The 19,150-nt window shown below is 38.1% G+C and overlaps 1 protein-coding gene and 1 pseudogene across 1 annotated transcript; both read left to right on the forward strand.

The window, feature by feature from the left end:
* Positions 1-629: 629 nt before the first annotated feature.
* On the forward strand, positions 630-3,281 carry LOC131538955 (piggyBac transposable element-derived protein 4-like; annotated as a pseudogene).
* A 2,605-nt stretch (positions 3,282-5,886) lies between these two features.
* On the forward strand, positions 5,887-10,584 carry LOC131538503 (gastrula zinc finger protein XlCGF57.1-like). Its single transcript, XM_058772377.1, has 2 exons — positions 5,887-5,904; positions 8,911-10,584. Exons 1-2 carry the CDS (start codon positions 5,887-5,889, stop codon positions 10,345-10,347), a joined length of 1,455 nt encoding a protein of 484 aa, XP_058628360.1. The 3' UTR covers positions 10,348-10,584.
* Positions 10,585-19,150: the final 8,566 nt, after the last annotated feature.

The raw sequence follows: 19,150 nt of genomic DNA on the forward strand, positions 1-19,150 counted from the left end.
TGGAGGGCTGCAGTGATGGTTGACTTTCTATAACTTTCTCCCATCTCCCGACTGCATCTCTGGAGCTCAGCCACAGTGATCTTTGGGTTCTTCTTTACCTCTCTCACCAAGGCTCTTCTCCCCCGATAGCTCAGTTTGGCCGGACGGCCAGCTCTAGGAAGGGTTCTGGTCATCCCAAACATCTTCCATTTAAGGATTATGGAGGCCACTGTGCTCTTAGGAACCTTAAGTGCAGCAGAATTTTTTTTTTGTAACCTTGGCCAGATCTGTGCCTTGCCACAATTCTGACTTTGAGCATGATTCTCATTTGCTCTGACATGCACTGTGAGCTGTAAGGTCTTATATAGACAGGTGTGTGGCTTTCCTAATCAAGTCCAATCAGTATAATCAAACACAGCTGGACTCAAATGAAGGTGTAGAACCATCTCAAGGATGATCAGAAGAAATGGACAGCACCTGAGTTAAATATATGAGTGTCACAGCAAAGGGTCTGAATACTTAGGGCCATGTAATATTTCAGTTTTTCTTTTTTAATAAATCTGCAAAAATGTCAACAATTCTGTGTTTTTCTGTCAATATGGGGTGCTGTGTGTACATTAATGAGGAAAAAAAAATGAACTTAACCCTCTTATGTCCTCGGGGTCTATATGACCCCGATTGACGTTTCATTCGTTAAAAAAAATGGTTCCCTTCATCTTAGAGGAATGAAATTTTGTGACTTGTCCTACATTATCTATCTATACATGCACAGAAAAGCTGGGCTTGATTCGGTTGTTCTAAAGGTATGTAAAAAAAAAGTCACACTCATGACCTTTGGGGTCAATATGACCCCACATTGAAATGAATGGAAAAATCGAAAAAAAATTGTTTTTTATTTTTCATTTGTCAAAAAAAATCTATAAATCCAGAATAAATCTGAAAATTTCCATACCACAATGAAGTCCTGGTACTAGAGCACTCACACACACACAGAGAGAGAGAGAGATGTGTGACTGTCACAGAGAGCATCTGTATGGAATTTGTCAAATGAAATCAGTCACAAATGTAGAACACGTGTGCGTGAATCAGTGAGACCTAATGCATGCGCACACACACATGCAGAGAGAGCAAGGGAGAGTTGAAAGGCAACTGACCTGTTCAACTTTGAGAAAGTTTACTCTGAGATCTAAGAGCTGCAACTTTGTTTTGAAAACAGAGAAATTGTTCCCACAGGAAAGGTATAAAAGAGGGTCTTTGGTGTCCTGCACACAGTTCATTCTGTGGCAGTATGGCAAAGAAATACATTCTCCTGGAGACTTTGGATTACCTGCTTGATTCAAGTGAAACTGAATCATGCCTGGAAGACACTGAAGCAGATGACTCTGAGCCAGAGGACTGCAATCCTCCGGAAGAAAATACAGGTTTGGAAGAGGAGTACCAGGAATCAGATGAGGAATATGAGGAAGCAAATGCAGAACAAACTTTTGAATCTAAAAATGGAAAAATATCCTGGACTACTTCTCCACCTCCACAGGGACCAGGGAGAGCTTCATCTTCATGAGTGATCAAGCTGACACCTGGACCAACAAGGTTTGCAATTTCTCGTGTAGATGACATAAAGTCAGCTTTTTTGTTATTTTTTCCATCATCAATCCAAAATATCTTGTTGGAAATGACAAATCTGGAAGGGAACCGTGTGTTTGGTGATGACTGGAGGGATGTGGACTGGACCGACATGGAAGCATATATTGGTCTGCTCCTTCTTGCAGGAGTGTATCGCTCAAACAATGAGGCCCTGTCCAGTTTGTGGGAGGCTGAGACTGGACGGGCAATTTCTCGGGCTGTCATGTCACTAAGAAGATTTAGAAGATTGTCTAAAGTCATTCGATTTGATGACACAAGACCTGCTCGGCGCGAAAGTGACAAGCTGGCACCCATTCGTGATGTGGGCTCCCACTAATGTGCAACCCTGGCATGGACATTACAGTGGATGAGTGCCTGGTGCCATTCCGAGGTCGCTGCCCCTTCAAGCAGTACATGCCCAACAAGCCGGCAAAATACGGGATAAAAATCTGGGCAGCATGTGACGCCAGGATAAGCTATGCATGGAACATGCAGGTTTACACCGGTAAGCCAAAAGATGGGCAGCCAGAAAAAAATCAGGGCATGCGTGTGGTCCTTGATTTGACCACTGGTCTCCAGGGACACACAGTAACATGTGATAATTTCTTCACATCATATGCCCTTGGCCAGGAGCTCCTGAGAAGAAAGTTGACAATGGTCGGCACTGTTAGGAAAAACAAGCCTGAACTCCCACCTGCCCTCCTGACAACAAGAGACCGAGTTTGTTTTTCCTCTATCTTTGCATTCACTGAGACACACAGTCTTGTGTCATACTGCCCCAAAAGGGGTAAAAATGTGCTGCTGATGAGCACATGCCACAAAGACACCAAAGTAAGTGACAGGGAGGACAAGAAGCCTGATGTCATCCTAGATTACAATCGCTGCAAAGGTGGAGTTGACAACCTTGACAAGGTATTTACAATTTTTATTCAAAGTTGGTGACAGAGTGGCATTTCTTTTGCCAGCAGATATACTCATTTGTGTGTGTGTTTGCAATATTGCAGATGGTTGCAAGCTACAGTTGTAAGCGGAAAACAAATCGCTGACCAATGGTGGTCTTTTCTACCATCCTGGATGTATCTGCCATAAATGCATTTGTGGTTTGGAGGGAGGTAAATCCATCATGGGAGAGAGGGAAGAATTTCAAAAGGAGGCTCTTTCTAGAAGAGCTGGGGAAAGCTCTGGTGTCTCCTCACATGGAGCGACGAAAAAGCCTGCCTCATGCACCAGCCTCTGTAGCAGTCCTGAAGAGAAAACAAGAGTCTTCCAATGCTCCAGGCCCTTCCACTGAACCTTCATCATCCAAAAGAAAAAGATGTCAGGTTTGTCCACGGGCCAAGGACTCAAAAACGGATAAGCAGTGCGCAAACTGCAAAATCTGTGCTGCACACACCGTATACTTGTGCCAGATGTGCATGGACTGATTTTTGTTCATGATACTTGTTCATTCACAACATTCTGGACTGTGCTTTTTTACTATGTGTATTATGTAATAATTTTTTTTTTTTGTAGCTTGTTATTGCTTTTATGTTCAGTGTTCAGAATTTATCAAAAAATTATATTGTTAATCAGTGTTCATTCTTCACTCCTGTTCATTTCTGCATATTGCTACTGTTTTATATATATATATATTATTAAATTAATATCTTCTAAATTCTAAAGTTAATCATTTTTTTTCACATTTGGTTCATTAAAATAAATAATATTCAACTACAATCTGATTCTAAGTCTTGTCCTTTAGGTGTTTCTAATGTGGCGATTTCTGTGGTATTTTGTAAAAACAGACATTTCAAAACGCATCAAAAACTACCAAAATTCTACTATTTGAAAGAATATTTATTTTTAATGTCTTGTATAATGTTTATACATGTATAAATTCACAAAATGTATCACAAAAGTTATAATATGAGCAGTTGGCCACATCCAGTAAAATGAATGGATCTCTATTGCCCTCTGCTGGGTATCTATGGACAAAACAATTTATTTCTTAAATTGTAATTCCTTCAGGTTTGTCTTTGACCAACAGATGGCAGAATTGTACAGCTAACACCTAGATCAATATCCAGAAACAAATTATATTTAATTTAGATCATCATTTAAGTATTTTTTTCATAAAAAATTAATATTTCACACGCAAGCTAATGGTATAGTTGAGGAATTGTGTGGTAAATAGGTACAAAAGTACTTTGTATATCCAAAAACACAGCATTACTGTATAGATGAGAAGTAAACAAAAAAAAAATATATATTATATGTATTATTAAAAATGTAAATTTTTTTTTACAATCATTCTTTAAATTTTGGGGTCATATAGACAGGAACAGGAAACTGCAGACATATGAGGGTTAAATGATTTTAGCAAATGGCTGCAATATAACAAAGAGTGAAAAATTTAAGGGGGTCTGAATACTTTCCGTACCCACTGTATATAATTTTATTTTTTCCCTCTCTCTCTGATACACACTGGCTGTGTCAGCCGCACCGCACGGATGTGTCTTCTACATTTATTTACGCTTTGATTTGAACAAAAACAGCATATCCGTGTGGCGCGGCTGACACAGAACAGCATACGCAGTTTGTGTCCAGCGTATACTCTCCAAAATTGCACTACGCTAATGCGAAGGAGACAAATTGTTGAATGAGAGAGAAAGCAGATTTCTATTCATCTGGTTTAAAGGGCCATTTTAGTCTAGTACTAGGCTTAATCTCTGTCCGAGAAAACACCCCTAAGATTCTGAGTCCATTGAATTATTGCTTCACAAAATCGAAGCGCAAATGCAACAAACACAAACGTGTAATGAAAATTTTACAATTGTAATCTATTAAATATAATAAATATTAAATAAACAGATGATTCATTAATAATAATAAATATAAAACAAACGCCTAAATATTAAATACCTGTATAATTTGTGTTCTTAGTTTTGAGTTTTGAGTTTTTTTTTTTTTTTCTCTTAAACAGGACAAAGTGTCCAAACACACAGAAAAACTCCTGGTGAAGCAACTGAGATCCACGGGACACACTATTATAAAGATGACATTTATTAAAGAGGAGAGTGAAGAGATGAGGATTGAAGAAGCATTCAGTATGATACAAGAAGATACTGAGGAACAAACAGGTTGATTTTCATTCTCAAAGCTGAACTCCGTATTAAAATGTCCAGATTTACAGATATTTATGATATCTTTGAGGAATGTCATAGTGTCCTAATTAAAATGAAGATGGACACATTTTTTTTGTTTTATCCAGCTGTATTTGCTCAGCGCAACTTATAACATCTAATTGAAAGATATAACACCAACATGCCAGAAAATAAAAATGAAAAACAATCACCGAGTTGGAAAAAGGATCACTCCCTCCTAAAAATGACTTGAATACACTCAGTTGTAGCTAATCACATTCACAATAGTACACAAAGCCATTTGACTGGTCACTTTTATTACAGTTGAGGTCAAAAGTTTACACCCCCCTTTCAGAATCTGCAACATGTTAATTATTTTACCAAAATAAGAGGGATCATACAAAATGCATGTTATTGTTTATTTAATACTGATCTGAATAAGATATTTCACATAAAAGATGTTTACATATATTCCACAAGAGAAAATAAGTTGAATTTATAAAAATGACCCTATTCAAAAGTTTACATCCCCTTTGTTCTTAATAATGTGTTTTTACTGGAATGATCCACAGCTGTGTTTTTTGTTTAGTGATAGTTGTTCATAAGTCCCTTGTTTGTGCTGAACAGTTAAACTGCCTGCAGTTCTTCAGAAAAATCTTTCAGATCCCACAAATTCTTTGGTTTTCCAGCATTTTGTGTTTTTGAACCCTTTCCAATGACTGTATGATTTTGATATCTTTTCACACTGAGGACAACTGAGAGACTAAAAAATTTACACATCTCCATTCTGTTCAAAAGTTTTGTATGATCCCTCTTATTTTGGTAAAATAATTAACATTTTGCAGATTCTGAAAGGTGGATGAAAACTTTTGACCTCAACTGTAGCTCAGGAATTTGGTACAATACAGACCCTCCCTGGATCAGGACATCACACCAAACTGGATGTAAGAGCCAGGAGGAATCTGGTCAGAGTGGCTACCAGAAGGCCTAAAGCAACTCTGAAGGAATGTATGACAAACAGTGGTCATTGTGTGCATGTGACAAAAGTATCACAAATTCTCCACAAATGAGAAGGTTGCAAGAAGAAAGCCACTCCTCAAGAAAAGTCACATGCAGTCACTACTGAGCTTTGCCAAATGCACCTTGAAAATTCTGAGGCCACATGGAAAAAGGTGTTATGGTCAGATGAGACTAAAATTCAATTGTGTGCCAAATAACACCATTCCAACAGTAAAGCATGGAGGTGATAACATCTTGTTGTGGGGGTGTTTCTCTACAGCAGGGACTGGAACACTGATCAGGATAGAAAAAAATGGATGAGGCAAAATACTGTTAAATTCTTGAGAGAAATCTGCTGCCTTCTGCCAGAAAGTTGTCAATGGGAAGAAGGTTTACCTTCCAATATGACAATGACCCAAAGCAAACAGCAAAACTGACCACACAGTGGTGAAAGGAGAAAAAGTTGAATGTCCTTGCATGACCTAATCAGAGACCAGACTTAAACCCCATTGAAAATCTGTGGAATGACTTGAAATCTGCAGTCCACAAATGGTCACCATCAAATTTAACTGAATTTGAGCAGTTCTGGAAAAGACGTGTGGGCAAATATTGCAAAGTTAGTAGAAATATATCCCAACAGACTAAAGGCTGTAAGCAAAGCAAAAGGTGGTTAGAAAAAACACACTGTGTGTAAAATAAACAATTATTTTATAGTAAATCTAAAAATAAAATGCTGATATTTGCTTTTTTTAAAGTATAAATTTTCATCATTTTCAAACTTTATTTTGGCGGGTTGCCAAAATAAAGCATGAGTGAATGAAATAGCACAGTTTTGCATTGTACTTTAAAAACCGCAGCAGACAGCCTAGATTTGTTCTTTGACTGTACGTTCACACCAGACACGAATAAATCACGCGTAGTTGGACGCTATAACATTTTGAGTTTACTCGCGCGTGAAATTCACTTCACTTCACAACAGATGCGAATTCGCATCAGGGAGGGGCTTCTGCCAGGCGGCTCCAGTCTCGTTGCGAAATGGCTAACATGGATTTTGTTGACTCTTCCACTTTTTTCTGCACACTTCCTCTGAATAAACACATCAACTCTATGTATATATTAGGGGTGGCACGGTACACAGATGTCACGGTTCGGTACATATCGGTTCAGGGGTCACGGTTCGATACGATTTTGGTACAACGGGGGGGGGATCTACTATGCTCAGTTTCTTTTCATTTATTTTGAAAAGACAGTAGTGCAAATTACAATTTTTTCCATCTAAATGTGAAAATACTAAATATTATTACATGTTATATATATAAAATCTGTTTTGTTTTCATTGTGAGTGTACACAAATAAAAGCAGACCTTTATACAGAGATTATTAATAAGACAATAAGTGTTTAAAGTTGATTCTGCTAGTATAAGGAAACAGTTGAAGTGATCGCGCCGGAGAGCGCGTGCACACACACACAAAACACATCAGTTCCAGTATTGCTAACTTGACAGCACAGTTGGTACTTTATCAAAATAAAATACAGTGAGCCAAACATCAGTGCGTGCGCCTCTGTGTCACCGTTGGAACGCGACTGAAGTACAAAGTCTGTCATTTACATAATAAATAATAGTTTAGCATTCAGATACGTTACATCGCAAATATGGAAATATTATGGAATATTTGGATTTGTGCCGAATGAGAGAGGTAGGATACTCGAGCACAAAGCTCCATTTCGCAAACAGTTGAGTGCGCAAGCCTTCAAAGTATACTCCTTTGTTAGTCTATATATCTATAAAGACAGCCTTCATGCTTTCAATGTGGAACTAGCCACAGCTAGACAGACCTTCTTCTCAAACCTTATAAACAGTAACTTAAACAATTCTCGCACTCTTTTTGCTACTGTGAAGAGACTGACAAACCCCCCAAGTCAGATTCCCAGTGAAATGCTCTCCGACAGTAAATGCAATGAGTTTGCTTCCTTCTTTTCTGAGAAGATCAATAATATCAGAAAGGAAATTGGCATATCTACTTTTGCAGAGGTCACACAGATTCGACCGCAATTTCAAAAAGAAGTGACTATGTCTGTTTTTGAAGCAATTGATAGCAAAATTTTTAAAGAAATAGTACAGCACCTTACATCGTCAACATGCTATCTTGACACACTTCCCACATCTTTTTTCAAAAGTGTGCTTAACTGTTTAGAAGCAGATCTCTTAGAAGTGGTGAACGCTTCACTTCTTTCTGGGACTTTTCCAAACTCCCTGAAAACTGCAGTTGTTAAGCCCCTTCTGAAAAAGCGCAATCTTGATAACACAATGTTGAACAACTATAGACCGATATCAAATCTTCCTTTCATAGGTAAGATTATAAAAAAGGTGGCTTTTATTCAGCTGAACAACTACTTAAACTCAAATGGATACCTGGACAATTTTCAATCTGGTTTCCGAGCACATCATAGCACAGAGACCGCGCTTATTAAGATAATAAATGATATTCGCTTCAATTCTGATTCAGGCAAAATATCAGTTCTGGTACTACTAGATCTTAGTGCTGCGTTTGACACTGTTAATCATAACATACTTCTAGAGAGACTGGAAAACTGGGTCGGGCTTTCTGGGATGGTACTCAAATGGTTCAGGTCATACTTAGTAGGGAGAGGTTATTATGTGAGTATAGGAGAGCATAAGTCTAAGTGGACGTCCATGACATGCGGAGTCCCACAAGGCTCAATTCTTGCACCACTCTTGTTTAGCCTGTATATGCTCCCACTGAGTCAAATAATGAGAAAGAACCAAATTGCCTATCACAGCTATGCAGATGATACCCAGATTTACCTATCCTTATCTCCAAATGACTACAGCCCCATTGACTCCCTCTGCCAATGCATTGATGAAATAAACTGTTGGATGTGCCAGAACTTTCTTCAGTTGAACAAGGAGAAAACTGAAGTCATTGCGTTTGGAAACAAAGATGAAGTTCTCAAGGTGAATGCATACCTTGACTCTAGGGGTCAATCAACTAAAAACCAAGTCAAAAATCTTGGGGTGTTTCTAGAGACAGACCTTAGTTTTAGTAGTCATGTCAAAGCAGTAACTAAATCAGCATACTATCATCTCAAAAACATTGCAAGAATTAGATGTTTTGTTTCCAGTCAAGACTTGGAGAAACTTGTTCATGCCTTTATCACCAGCAGTGTGGAAAGAGTTTCACACATAAAAAAGACCTTAATTCCCACATCAACCGTCACACTGGAGAGAAGCCATTCTCATGTGATCAGTGTGGAAAGAGTTTCCAACATAAAGTAACCCTTAATTCCCACACAAAGAAAGAACACTCAGGAGAGAACGGTTTTATATGTCATCAGTATGGAGAGAGTTTCAGTTGTAAACGAAACCTCAAAACTCATGAAAGACTTCACACTACAGAGAAGCAATTTACCTGCAAACAGTGTGGGAAGAGCTTCTCAAATAAACCACACCTTGACTCCCACATGACAAGTCACACTGCAGAAAAGCCTTTTACCTGCAAACAGTGTGGAAAGAGCTTCTTATATAAAGCAAACCTTGATTCCCATATGAGAAGTCACACTGGAGAGAAGCCTTTTACCTGCAATCAGTGTGGGAATAGCTTCTCACAGAAAGGAAATCTTAAGTCGCATATGAGAATTCACACTGGAGAGAAGCCGTTTCCATGTGATCAGTGTGGAAAAAATTTCAGACATAAAGCAACCCTTGATTCACATATGAAAATTCACACTGGAGAGAGTTCTTACACCTGCAAACTGTGTGGAAAGAGCTTCTTATATAAAACAAACCTTGAGTCCCACATGAGAAGTCACACAGGAGAGAGGCCTTTTACCTGCAAACTGTGTGAAAAGAGCTTCTCACTAAAAGGAAACCTTACAGCTCACATGAAAACTCACACAGGAGAGAAGCCATTCATGTGTGTTCAGTGTAGAAAATGTTTTACACGTGAAAAAACCCTTACTTACCACATGAAGCTTCACTCAAGCGAGAACTCTTTTAATTGTCAGCAGTGTGGAAAGAGATTCCCAGACAAGAGACGCCTTAGCTGGCACTTAAAAATTCACTCCCAAGAGACGTCTTTCACATGCCATGACTGTGGAAAGAGTTTCAGTTTTAAAGGAAACCTGAAGACTCACATGAGAATTCACACTGGAGAGAAACCTTTCACCTGCACTGAGTGTGGAAAGAGTTTCAGTCAGAAAATAAGCCTTCAGATTCACACAAGGCTTCACACTGGAGCGAAACCTTTCATGTGTCTTCAGTGTAAGAAGAGTTTCTCATTCAAAAGAGACCTGAAACGTCATTTGCAAAGACATTCTGGAAAGAAATTCCAGTGCTCTGCGAGTGGAAAGAGACTTAGAAAAAGGAACAGTTTAAAAAATCCACTGCACATTTACTCTGGACGAAGACAGTTTAATTGTGACCAGTGTGATAAAAAATTTATTTTGCCATCACATTTACAGATACACCTGAAAAGTCATGCAGATGTGAGACCATATTTGTGTTTTTCATGTGGAAAGCGTTTTAAATGGCTTGGCAGTTTAAAATGGCACCAGAAAATACGTATCTGTGTGAAACTAAAGCTGCGTTCACACTGCAGCTGAATGTGGCCCAAATCTGATTTGCGTGCTTCACCTCTGTATAATTTGCACTTTTTTGGCTTTTTATTTTTTTTTTTACATATGAAGGCCTGTGGCCGCACCTGAGCATCTGCTTTGCTATAGTTCAGTTGTTCTCAATTCTTTCTTGTCGTTTGTGAATATGGAAATACTCTTTGAAACTTTGTAGATTTTTGCATTCACAAATTAATATTAAATGCCATTATTATTATAAGTGTCATTATTATTATTGTTAAATCAGTTCACGTTAATTGCAAAGTTCATCAATTATGAAGGCAGAAAATAGTGTCCTTATTTAGCTCAATTCAGTTCAAGCTTTTGTTCTTATCTAAAAATGCCAGTGCAGCCTAATTGATCATTTCCGAATATTGCCTGTTTTTAAAACACAACTGAGCAGGCAGGTGACAATAGGTGTGTTTGACTTTAAACGGCACTGCGCAGACGGTTTGTATCAAAGAATCATGAGAGCTATAGTGAGCAGACAGCTCTTCGTGTTTTCAAATAGCTCTCACCGTACTTTGATGTTACGCACTGATCGAACTGCGCAGCACCGCTTCGAGTCGAACACACCTATTGGCAATGAACACAAACACAGGTGACAGTAGTGGAGAAAAGCCTTGAGAGAAACCAGGCTCAGTTGGTGGACCAGGGGTGTATTCCAGAAAGCATGGTTAACTTACCATCAGATAAACCCTGAACTTTCGGTTGATTAACCCCAAACCTTGCTTACTCGAGGTATGTGGTTCCAAAAACGCGTCCGGGAGTAAGTTCATTCAACTCAGAGTATGTTCCTGGTTAAGATTCGAGACATTCTCAACAGAGCGACGAATCACTATGGAAACGGACGCTAAGAATAAGAGCGCCATACTGCTGCTTTCTTCTTCTGTTCAACGGTCATGTAGGCCTTATGCTTAGTGCATATCGCCACCTAATTGATGGTTTTGCAATCATTTTTATTTTTTTCCCCATTTAATCTTTAATCCTTGAGAATAAGAATTATATTGCTTGTTTGATGCTAATTATATATTAAGTCATATCAGATATGTATTTTTATTATAGAAAATGCAGATCCATGTGTGAGATGATCATATAAAATGTAATAAATATATATATATATATATAGGCTAATATAATAAATTAAACATTACCTTGTCATAATAGTGTTTTATAATTTATACATATAACTGTTATATACAGTGGGGCAAAAAAGTATTTAGTCAGCTACCAATTGTGCAAGATCTCCCACTTAAAAAGATGAGAGAGGCCTGTAATTTTCATCATAGGTATACCTCAACTATGAGAGACAAAATGAAAAAAAAAATCAGAAAATCACATTGTAGGATTTTTAAAGAATTTATTTGCAAATTATGGTGGAAAATAAGTATTTGGTCAATAACAAAATTTCATCTCAATACTTTGTTATATACCCTTTGTTGGCAATGACAGAGGTCAAACGTTTTCTGTAAGTCTTCACAAGGTTTTCACACACTGTTGCTGGTATTTTGGCCCATTCCTCCATGCAGATCTCCTCTAGAGCAGTAATGTTTTGGGGCTGTCGCTGGGCAACACGGACTTTCAACTCCCTCCAAAGATTTTCGATGGGGTTGAGATCTGGAGACTGGCTAGGCCACTCCAGGACCTTGAAATGCTTCTTACGAAGCCACTCCTTCGTTGCCCGGGCGGTGTGTTTGGGATCATTGTCATGCTGAAAGACCCAGCCACGTTTCATCTTCAATGCCCTTGCTGATGGAAGGTTTTCACTCAAAATCTCACGATACATGGCCCCATTCATTCTTTCGTTTACATGGATCAGTCGTCCTGGTCCCTTTGCAGAAAAACAGCCCCAAAGCATGATGTTTCCACCCCCATGCTTCACAGTAGGTGTGGTGTTCTTTGGATGCAACTCAGCATTCTTTCTCCTCCAAACACGACAAGTTGAGTTTTTACCAAAAAGTTCTATTTTGGTTTCATCTGACCATATGACATTCTCCCAATCCTCTTCTGGATCATCCAAATGCTCTCTAGCAAACTTCAGACAGGCATGTACTTGCTTAAGCAGGGGGACACGTCTGGCACTGCAGGATTTGAGGCCTTTGTTACTTTGGTCCCAGCTCTCTGCAGGTCATTCACTAGGTCCCGCCGTGTGGTTCTGGGATTTTTGCTCAGAGTTCTTGTGATCATTTTGACCCCACGGGGTGAGATCTTGCGTGGAGCCCCAGATCGAGGGAGATTATCAGTGGTCTTGTATGTCTTCCATTTTCTAATAATTTCTCCCACAGTTGATTTCTTCACACCAAGCTGCTTACCTATTGCAGATTCAGTCTTCCCAGCCTGGTGCAGGTCTACAATTTTGTAACTTTGACAGCTCTTTGGTCTTGGCCATGGTGGAGTTTGGAGTTGGACTGTTTGAGGTTGTGGACAGGTCTCTTTTATACTGATAACGAGTTCAAACAGATGCCATTAATACAGGTAACGAGTGGAGGACAGAGGAGCCTCTTAAAGAAGAAGTTACAGGTCTGTGAGAGCCAGAAATCTTGCTTGTTTGTAGGTGACCAAATACTTATTTTACCGAGGAATTTACCAATTAATTCTTTAAAAATCCTACAATGTGATTTTCTGGATTTTTTTTCTCATTTTGTCTCTCATAGTTGAGGTATACCTATGATGAAAATTACAGGCCTCTCTCATCTTTTTAAGTGGGAGAACTTGCACAATTGGTGGCTGACTAAATACTTTTTTGCCCCACTGTATGCCAATAAAATATAATAACCATATTAGAGCAACATATCGGCTAACCTTATTTATTACTTATATTAGCGCTTTATCATTAAAATAGCATACAACTATATATATATATACATATATATATATTAGTAGGCTATATACATAACTGTATTGTAATAATATATAATATTGTGCGCTATCTGTCACACCCACTGAAGGCTCATCAGTAGATCATACATGCGCTGAAGTGAACTAACGCTGGAACATAACCTGCTCCGGAGCAGGTTATCTTCAGAGAGCAAGTTGCTATGGTTACTTACATATCCTGAAAGTAACCTCCGATTTTGGAACTGAAAGCTGAGGTTATCCGCTCAATTAACCTCAAACATACCTGGGTATGTCGCATAACCTGCATTTGGGAATACACCCCAGTTCTCCTCTGGCTTAAATAAACAAACACAGTGTGAATTAGGATTCAATGCTGCATCACAAGTCAGACTTCGTGGACCCATATGTGACCCTGGACCACAAAACCAGTCATAAGTGTCAATTTTTCAAAATTGAGATTTATACATCGTCTGAAAGCTGAATAAATAAGCTTTGAATTTGGCTGAGATACAACTATTTGAAAATCTGGAATCTGAGGGTGCAAAAAAATCTAAATATTGAGAAAATCGCCTTTAAAGTTGTCCAAATTAAGTTCTTAGCAATGCATATTACTAATCAAAAATTAAGTTTTGACATATTTACAGTAGGACATTTACAAAATATATACATGGAACATGATCTTTACTTAATATCCTAATGATTTTTGGCATAAAAAAAAAATTTGATAATTTTGACCCATACAGTGTATTTTTGGCTATTGCTACAAATATACCCCAGCAACTTAAGACTGGTTTTGTGGTCCAGGGTCAAATATTTAAAATGTGTAATTTGTTTTACAGTTTGTGTAATCAAGGGTTAATTTAGCTTTGAGCCCAGCAGAACTGAGCGTCTGTATGAATATTTGAACGGGTATATCCTTCTGGTGCTTAGCTACTTGTCCTTCAGTATCGGTGTTGACAACTCTTACAATTCTGCCCTTGAAACATCCACTTCCACACTCACTTTCCTAACACGTACTAAATGTAACTGATTTATTGACTTATCTAATTAAAAGCTGTGGCCACCAAACAGCAGTAGGGTTGATGTAAATCCAAATATAGAGAAAGTAGATTTTGTGCAGGCCTTGCTTCTCTCACCAATCACCAGGAATTCATTTTGTATTAATTCCCGCTTCACAATCACTTCAGCTGACCATTCTGATAATCTTTTATTTTGATCATATATGCATAACATATATTCTTGCCTATTCATTTATTCATATATTGTGTAAAACAATGACTGTGGCATGTAAAAGACCTATTTATATAGAGTGAATACTTTCTTTGCTTTATTTTCATAGCACAAACTGATTTATTATCTGAAACAATCCAAAAATGGCTGGGTCGTCTGGGACGCAAAGGCAGCTTTTTCCACCTTTTGACCACAAGATGTCGTTAGTGTGCATCGTCTTGAAAAGCTTCGAGTAATGAACGTTGAGGTTGAGGGGAAGCCTCGGTGCTTCGCAAAGCTTCATTTTTCCATCACTACTATAATCCTAGGCTAAAATCTGTAGTTGTCACGGGTTGTGTTGCGAAGCAAGGCGAAGGAGACAGCAGGTAAAGTCCAAAACTCTCAGTTTAATAAACAACTGAAACAACAGGCAGAATGGTGAGGGAAAACACAACTTGGTATAACAGAGACTGGACAGAGAATGATAATCTGGGACAGACTTGTAAGGAAAACAAAAATGGGGCTAATAAACCAGAACAACTGAAGCTAACCATAAATTAAGGTGTCCATGGCAACTAAGGAGTGGCGGGAAAAGAACAAAGTAAAACAGTAACTCATGGGAAACAAATGAAACAGGAAATCCAAACCATCTGAAAGTGTGACATGGTGGTGCAAGTAGTTCAGGGGCCCATGGCGGTGCAAGTACTTCAGGGGGCCATGGCGGTGCAAGTACTTCAGGGGGCCATGGGGCCACTATGGCCGGAGACGTATAGCCCATACCTACTTCATGTGAGTGTGTAGTGCTGCTTACGTTATTCTTCTTAAATATGCTGGTATTGCCACTATTCATATACTTTTTATGATAGCCAACATTTCAACATCGTGTGTAATGCAGCTCAGTCACTGAACATGTATGGGTTGATGATGTAAAGAACTGGTGAAATGGGGCAGATTGCTACACTTGAATACTTCATTTGCATGCTTTGTTTAAGGTCATCTCCCAGGTGTTTTGTCTCTATTCCTAGGCACTGCCCCTTAAAATGTATAAATGAAAAAATACTAAATGGCTAAACGCATCCATTAATTAATAGATATCTTTGATTACACAGTAACAAAAATTAAAGGTGCTGTATGTAGGATTGACACCGAGTGGTTGAAATAGGTATTGCAGTCCAAATTCAAAATATTGGAGACGTTTTTTTTTTCACCCTCCCCCTCCTCCTCAGGCTTGATGCACACGCAGGTTGCCAGATTAATGACATCAACAGGAACGAGCGCACATGATGATGAAGACAATTAAATACGCTGTGTTTTCCGCCCACTGGCAACCCGCGGTGCCGAAATACAATTGGGTAAACTGGCAGTGGGCGGGTTTCACAAACCATAACAAACACAGTCATTCCGGGCCGGAATGCACATTTTCAAAGGAGAATAACTGACTGTAGCATTGTTTTTCAGATAAACATGTTAACTTAGCATGTTTCTTAAATATCTGCATACATATTATGGTATTTTTATGCTTTAGTAGAGTCAAAATCCTACATACAGCTCCTTTAAAGATAAAAAGTGAAAAAGATGCCATGTGTTGTGTGAGGGCTCATGAAAAAAAAAAAAAAACAGTACACTGGGTTAAGTGTTTTAAAATTCCATGAAAAGTTAATCAGTTGGAATGCTGTATAAACATACCATAGTAAACTTAAGTGTATGTAAGTGTTGGAAACTTAGAAGTGAAGACCAGGGGCCTGTTTCAGAAGTTAGTGAAAACTCTGAGTATGTTAACCCTGAAATGAGGTAAACTCTGGGTTTTCCGTTTCAAAATGGGAGGTTTGCCAAACCCAGGAAAGCAGGGTAAGTCAAGCCCGTTTCTGAAAGAGAGGTGAACCTAACCTGGTCAGGAGCAGGTTTTCTTCGCTAAACCCAGAGTTTCTTTCGGTCTCCTCCCCCGTTTTAAAGCGTAAGCGGTGTTTAAATACCTTATTCATTCATTCACGCTGCAAAAATGTCTATTTTTGTCTTATTTCAAGTACAAATATCTAAACATTCTTAAGTTAAGATGCATTTTCTATAGATGAAAATTGGTCTAAGATAATTCACTTATTTTCTGGGGGATTTTCCTTTTAAGTGCATTTAACTTAAAACGTAAAATTGTCCGCCATAGGATAAGAAAAATAATCTTAATGCAATCAGAAACAAGAATAGTTTTAATTTCTTACCCCATTGGCAGATAATTTGCAAAATAAGAAAAATGCATTTAAATTTACTGTATGGAATGGACGGATGCCAGATGGAGGCGTAGTAGCTATGAGATGCTATAACCACAGCTGTTAAATAAACACAAATTATTCACAATTGTTTTTGGTCATCTTTATTTCCTACAAAAACCTAAACCCATGCCTTGCTCTGTCATTGGCTGTAGCTCATCACGACACCTGACACCGATGGATGTCGAGTCGGCTGACAAGTCCAGATATTTAGCATGCTAGATATGTGTTTGGCGTCTGCGAGGCTTCAGTGAGCCTCTTTGGTGTGTCATTGAGTAGACACACATAAAGATTGTCGGCGAGCTTGTTGACTTGCAAATTCAGCTTAAAATTAAAATTCGGCTTGTAGAGTAAACTAGACATTAGTTTACCTTATATGTATACACACACACACACACACACTTTTAAATTGTCCCACTTTCCTTGGTTTGTGCTGGTGTTGCTTGTTACTTTCTATAACATGACAATACAGGGTGAAAAACTCCTTACACATCCTTAGAAATAAGATTGTCTTTCTAACACTGGGGTGGTCAACATCTGTCCTGGAGAGCCACTGTCCTGCAGAGTTTAGCTCTTACCCTAATAAAACACACCTGAACAAGTTAATCATAGTTTTAAGGGGTTACTGGAAAGCTACAGGCAGGTGAGTTAGTATGTGGTTATACATACTAGAAAATAGAAATATAAACTTTTGAACTGCGGGTTTCGTCTAGCCAGAGGAGAACTGGCCCCCCAACTGAGCCTGGTTTCTCCCAAGGTTTTTTTCTCCATTCTGTCACAGAGGGAGTTTTGGTTCCTTGCCGCTGTAGCCTCTGGCTTGCTCAGTTGGGGATACTTAATTTCCAGCGATTATCGCCGATTTGATTGCACAGATACTATTTAAACTAAACTGAGCTAGACAATGACATCTCTGAATTCAATAATGAAATGCCTTTAACTGAAAATTGAGTGTTTAATCTTCTCATTATACATTACTGACACTCTATCCTCCAATTTGATACTGTTAAGTGCTTTGACACAATCTGTATTGTTAAAAGCGCTATATAAATAAAGGTGACTTGACTTGACTTGACTTGACTTGCAGGACTGGTCTAACCTGTCCTTCCTGGCAGAACTTTAATTTGTCATTGTGAAATCCCTTTAAGCCAAGAATGAGATTAATACTGCTTAGAAAGAAGAAAGAAGATTGATTGCCTACTTGCCTACTCTACTATTTTAAGATCAGTCCCACTTTATATTAGGTGGTCTTAACAACTATGTTCTTACATTTAAATGAATCATTCAATACAATGCATTTATTGTGTACGCATGTTTTTACATTGTACTATTTTTTTTTTTTTTTTTTTTTACAAAATGCCTATGTAATTACATCTCTAATGAAACATTCTTCTGAAATTACATAATTACACTGTTAACCCATTCCTTACAACTTAACCCACCCTTAAACCTACCCATACCAACAAACCTGTCCCTAACCTTACCCATAGCCCACCTCAATAGCAACAAAGTGTTTTGAAATACAATATAAACACAATAAGTACATTGTACTCATTATACTTTTTTTTTTATGTAAAGGCCACATAATGTAGAGTGGGGCCGTCTAAAAAAATGTTTTTGTATTTTCCTTGCTCCCTATTCAAAACAAAATTTAGCATGACTCATTTCTACATGTAGTTATGACTGTCTATTCTGCCCTCTGGTAGGTGTTTGGTAATTCTAGGATTTTTAATTTTTTTTCAGCTTTCATCTGAATTTCTTTCAGATTGGACTGTAATAATAATGCAAAAACTAGTACTTACACATTTCATTTTTCACAAAAAAAATTATTTGATAATATTACAGATTATACACACACACTCATAATCCTATCATTATGAGCACATTTCATAGGCATAAGTTTTTGCTCTGTACAAACTGTATATTCTGTCATCCTAAAACTACCCATTTTTACATTAATTTTTTTTATACTTGATATAGAAAAGGTGCATAATTTGTGTGAATATTGTCTATTTGAAGCAAAATGTCAGTGAACTAAAATATTGAACATTAATTTCATAAAACAAAGTAGAAATCAATTCATTTTAAGATTATTATAAGATTATTGTCTCCGGTCAATTGTGAACAATATAAAGGTGACCCCGAAATGTACAATACCTGAGGGTTAAACAAATGAACTATATCTTGCCTTGCTAGCAAAGTACCGCTCTAAACCTTTAAAAATCACTACACACTTGTAATCTTGTTTACCACACATGCACATAATCACTTATTTACTACCTTACCTTAGATTTTATTACTCTTTTATTTTTAATCTGTAAAATAGCGCATGTTCCGTGGCACCTGAACTTCACCCGCCTGCCACAACAACATCTTTCATGGTTTACAGCCGCTGGTCACAGCGATTGATGCCTGTGATTTTTACCTTTGCTGTAGCATGTTCCATGACAGCTGCGCCTAGATCTGATTGGTGAACTGTCGTCTGGGGC

This window comes from Onychostoma macrolepis, chromosome 04 (assembly GCF_012432095.1).
Source record: "Onychostoma macrolepis isolate SWU-2019 chromosome 04, ASM1243209v1, whole genome shotgun sequence".
Taxonomy (NCBI): domain Eukaryota; kingdom Metazoa; phylum Chordata; class Actinopteri; order Cypriniformes; family Cyprinidae; genus Onychostoma; species Onychostoma macrolepis.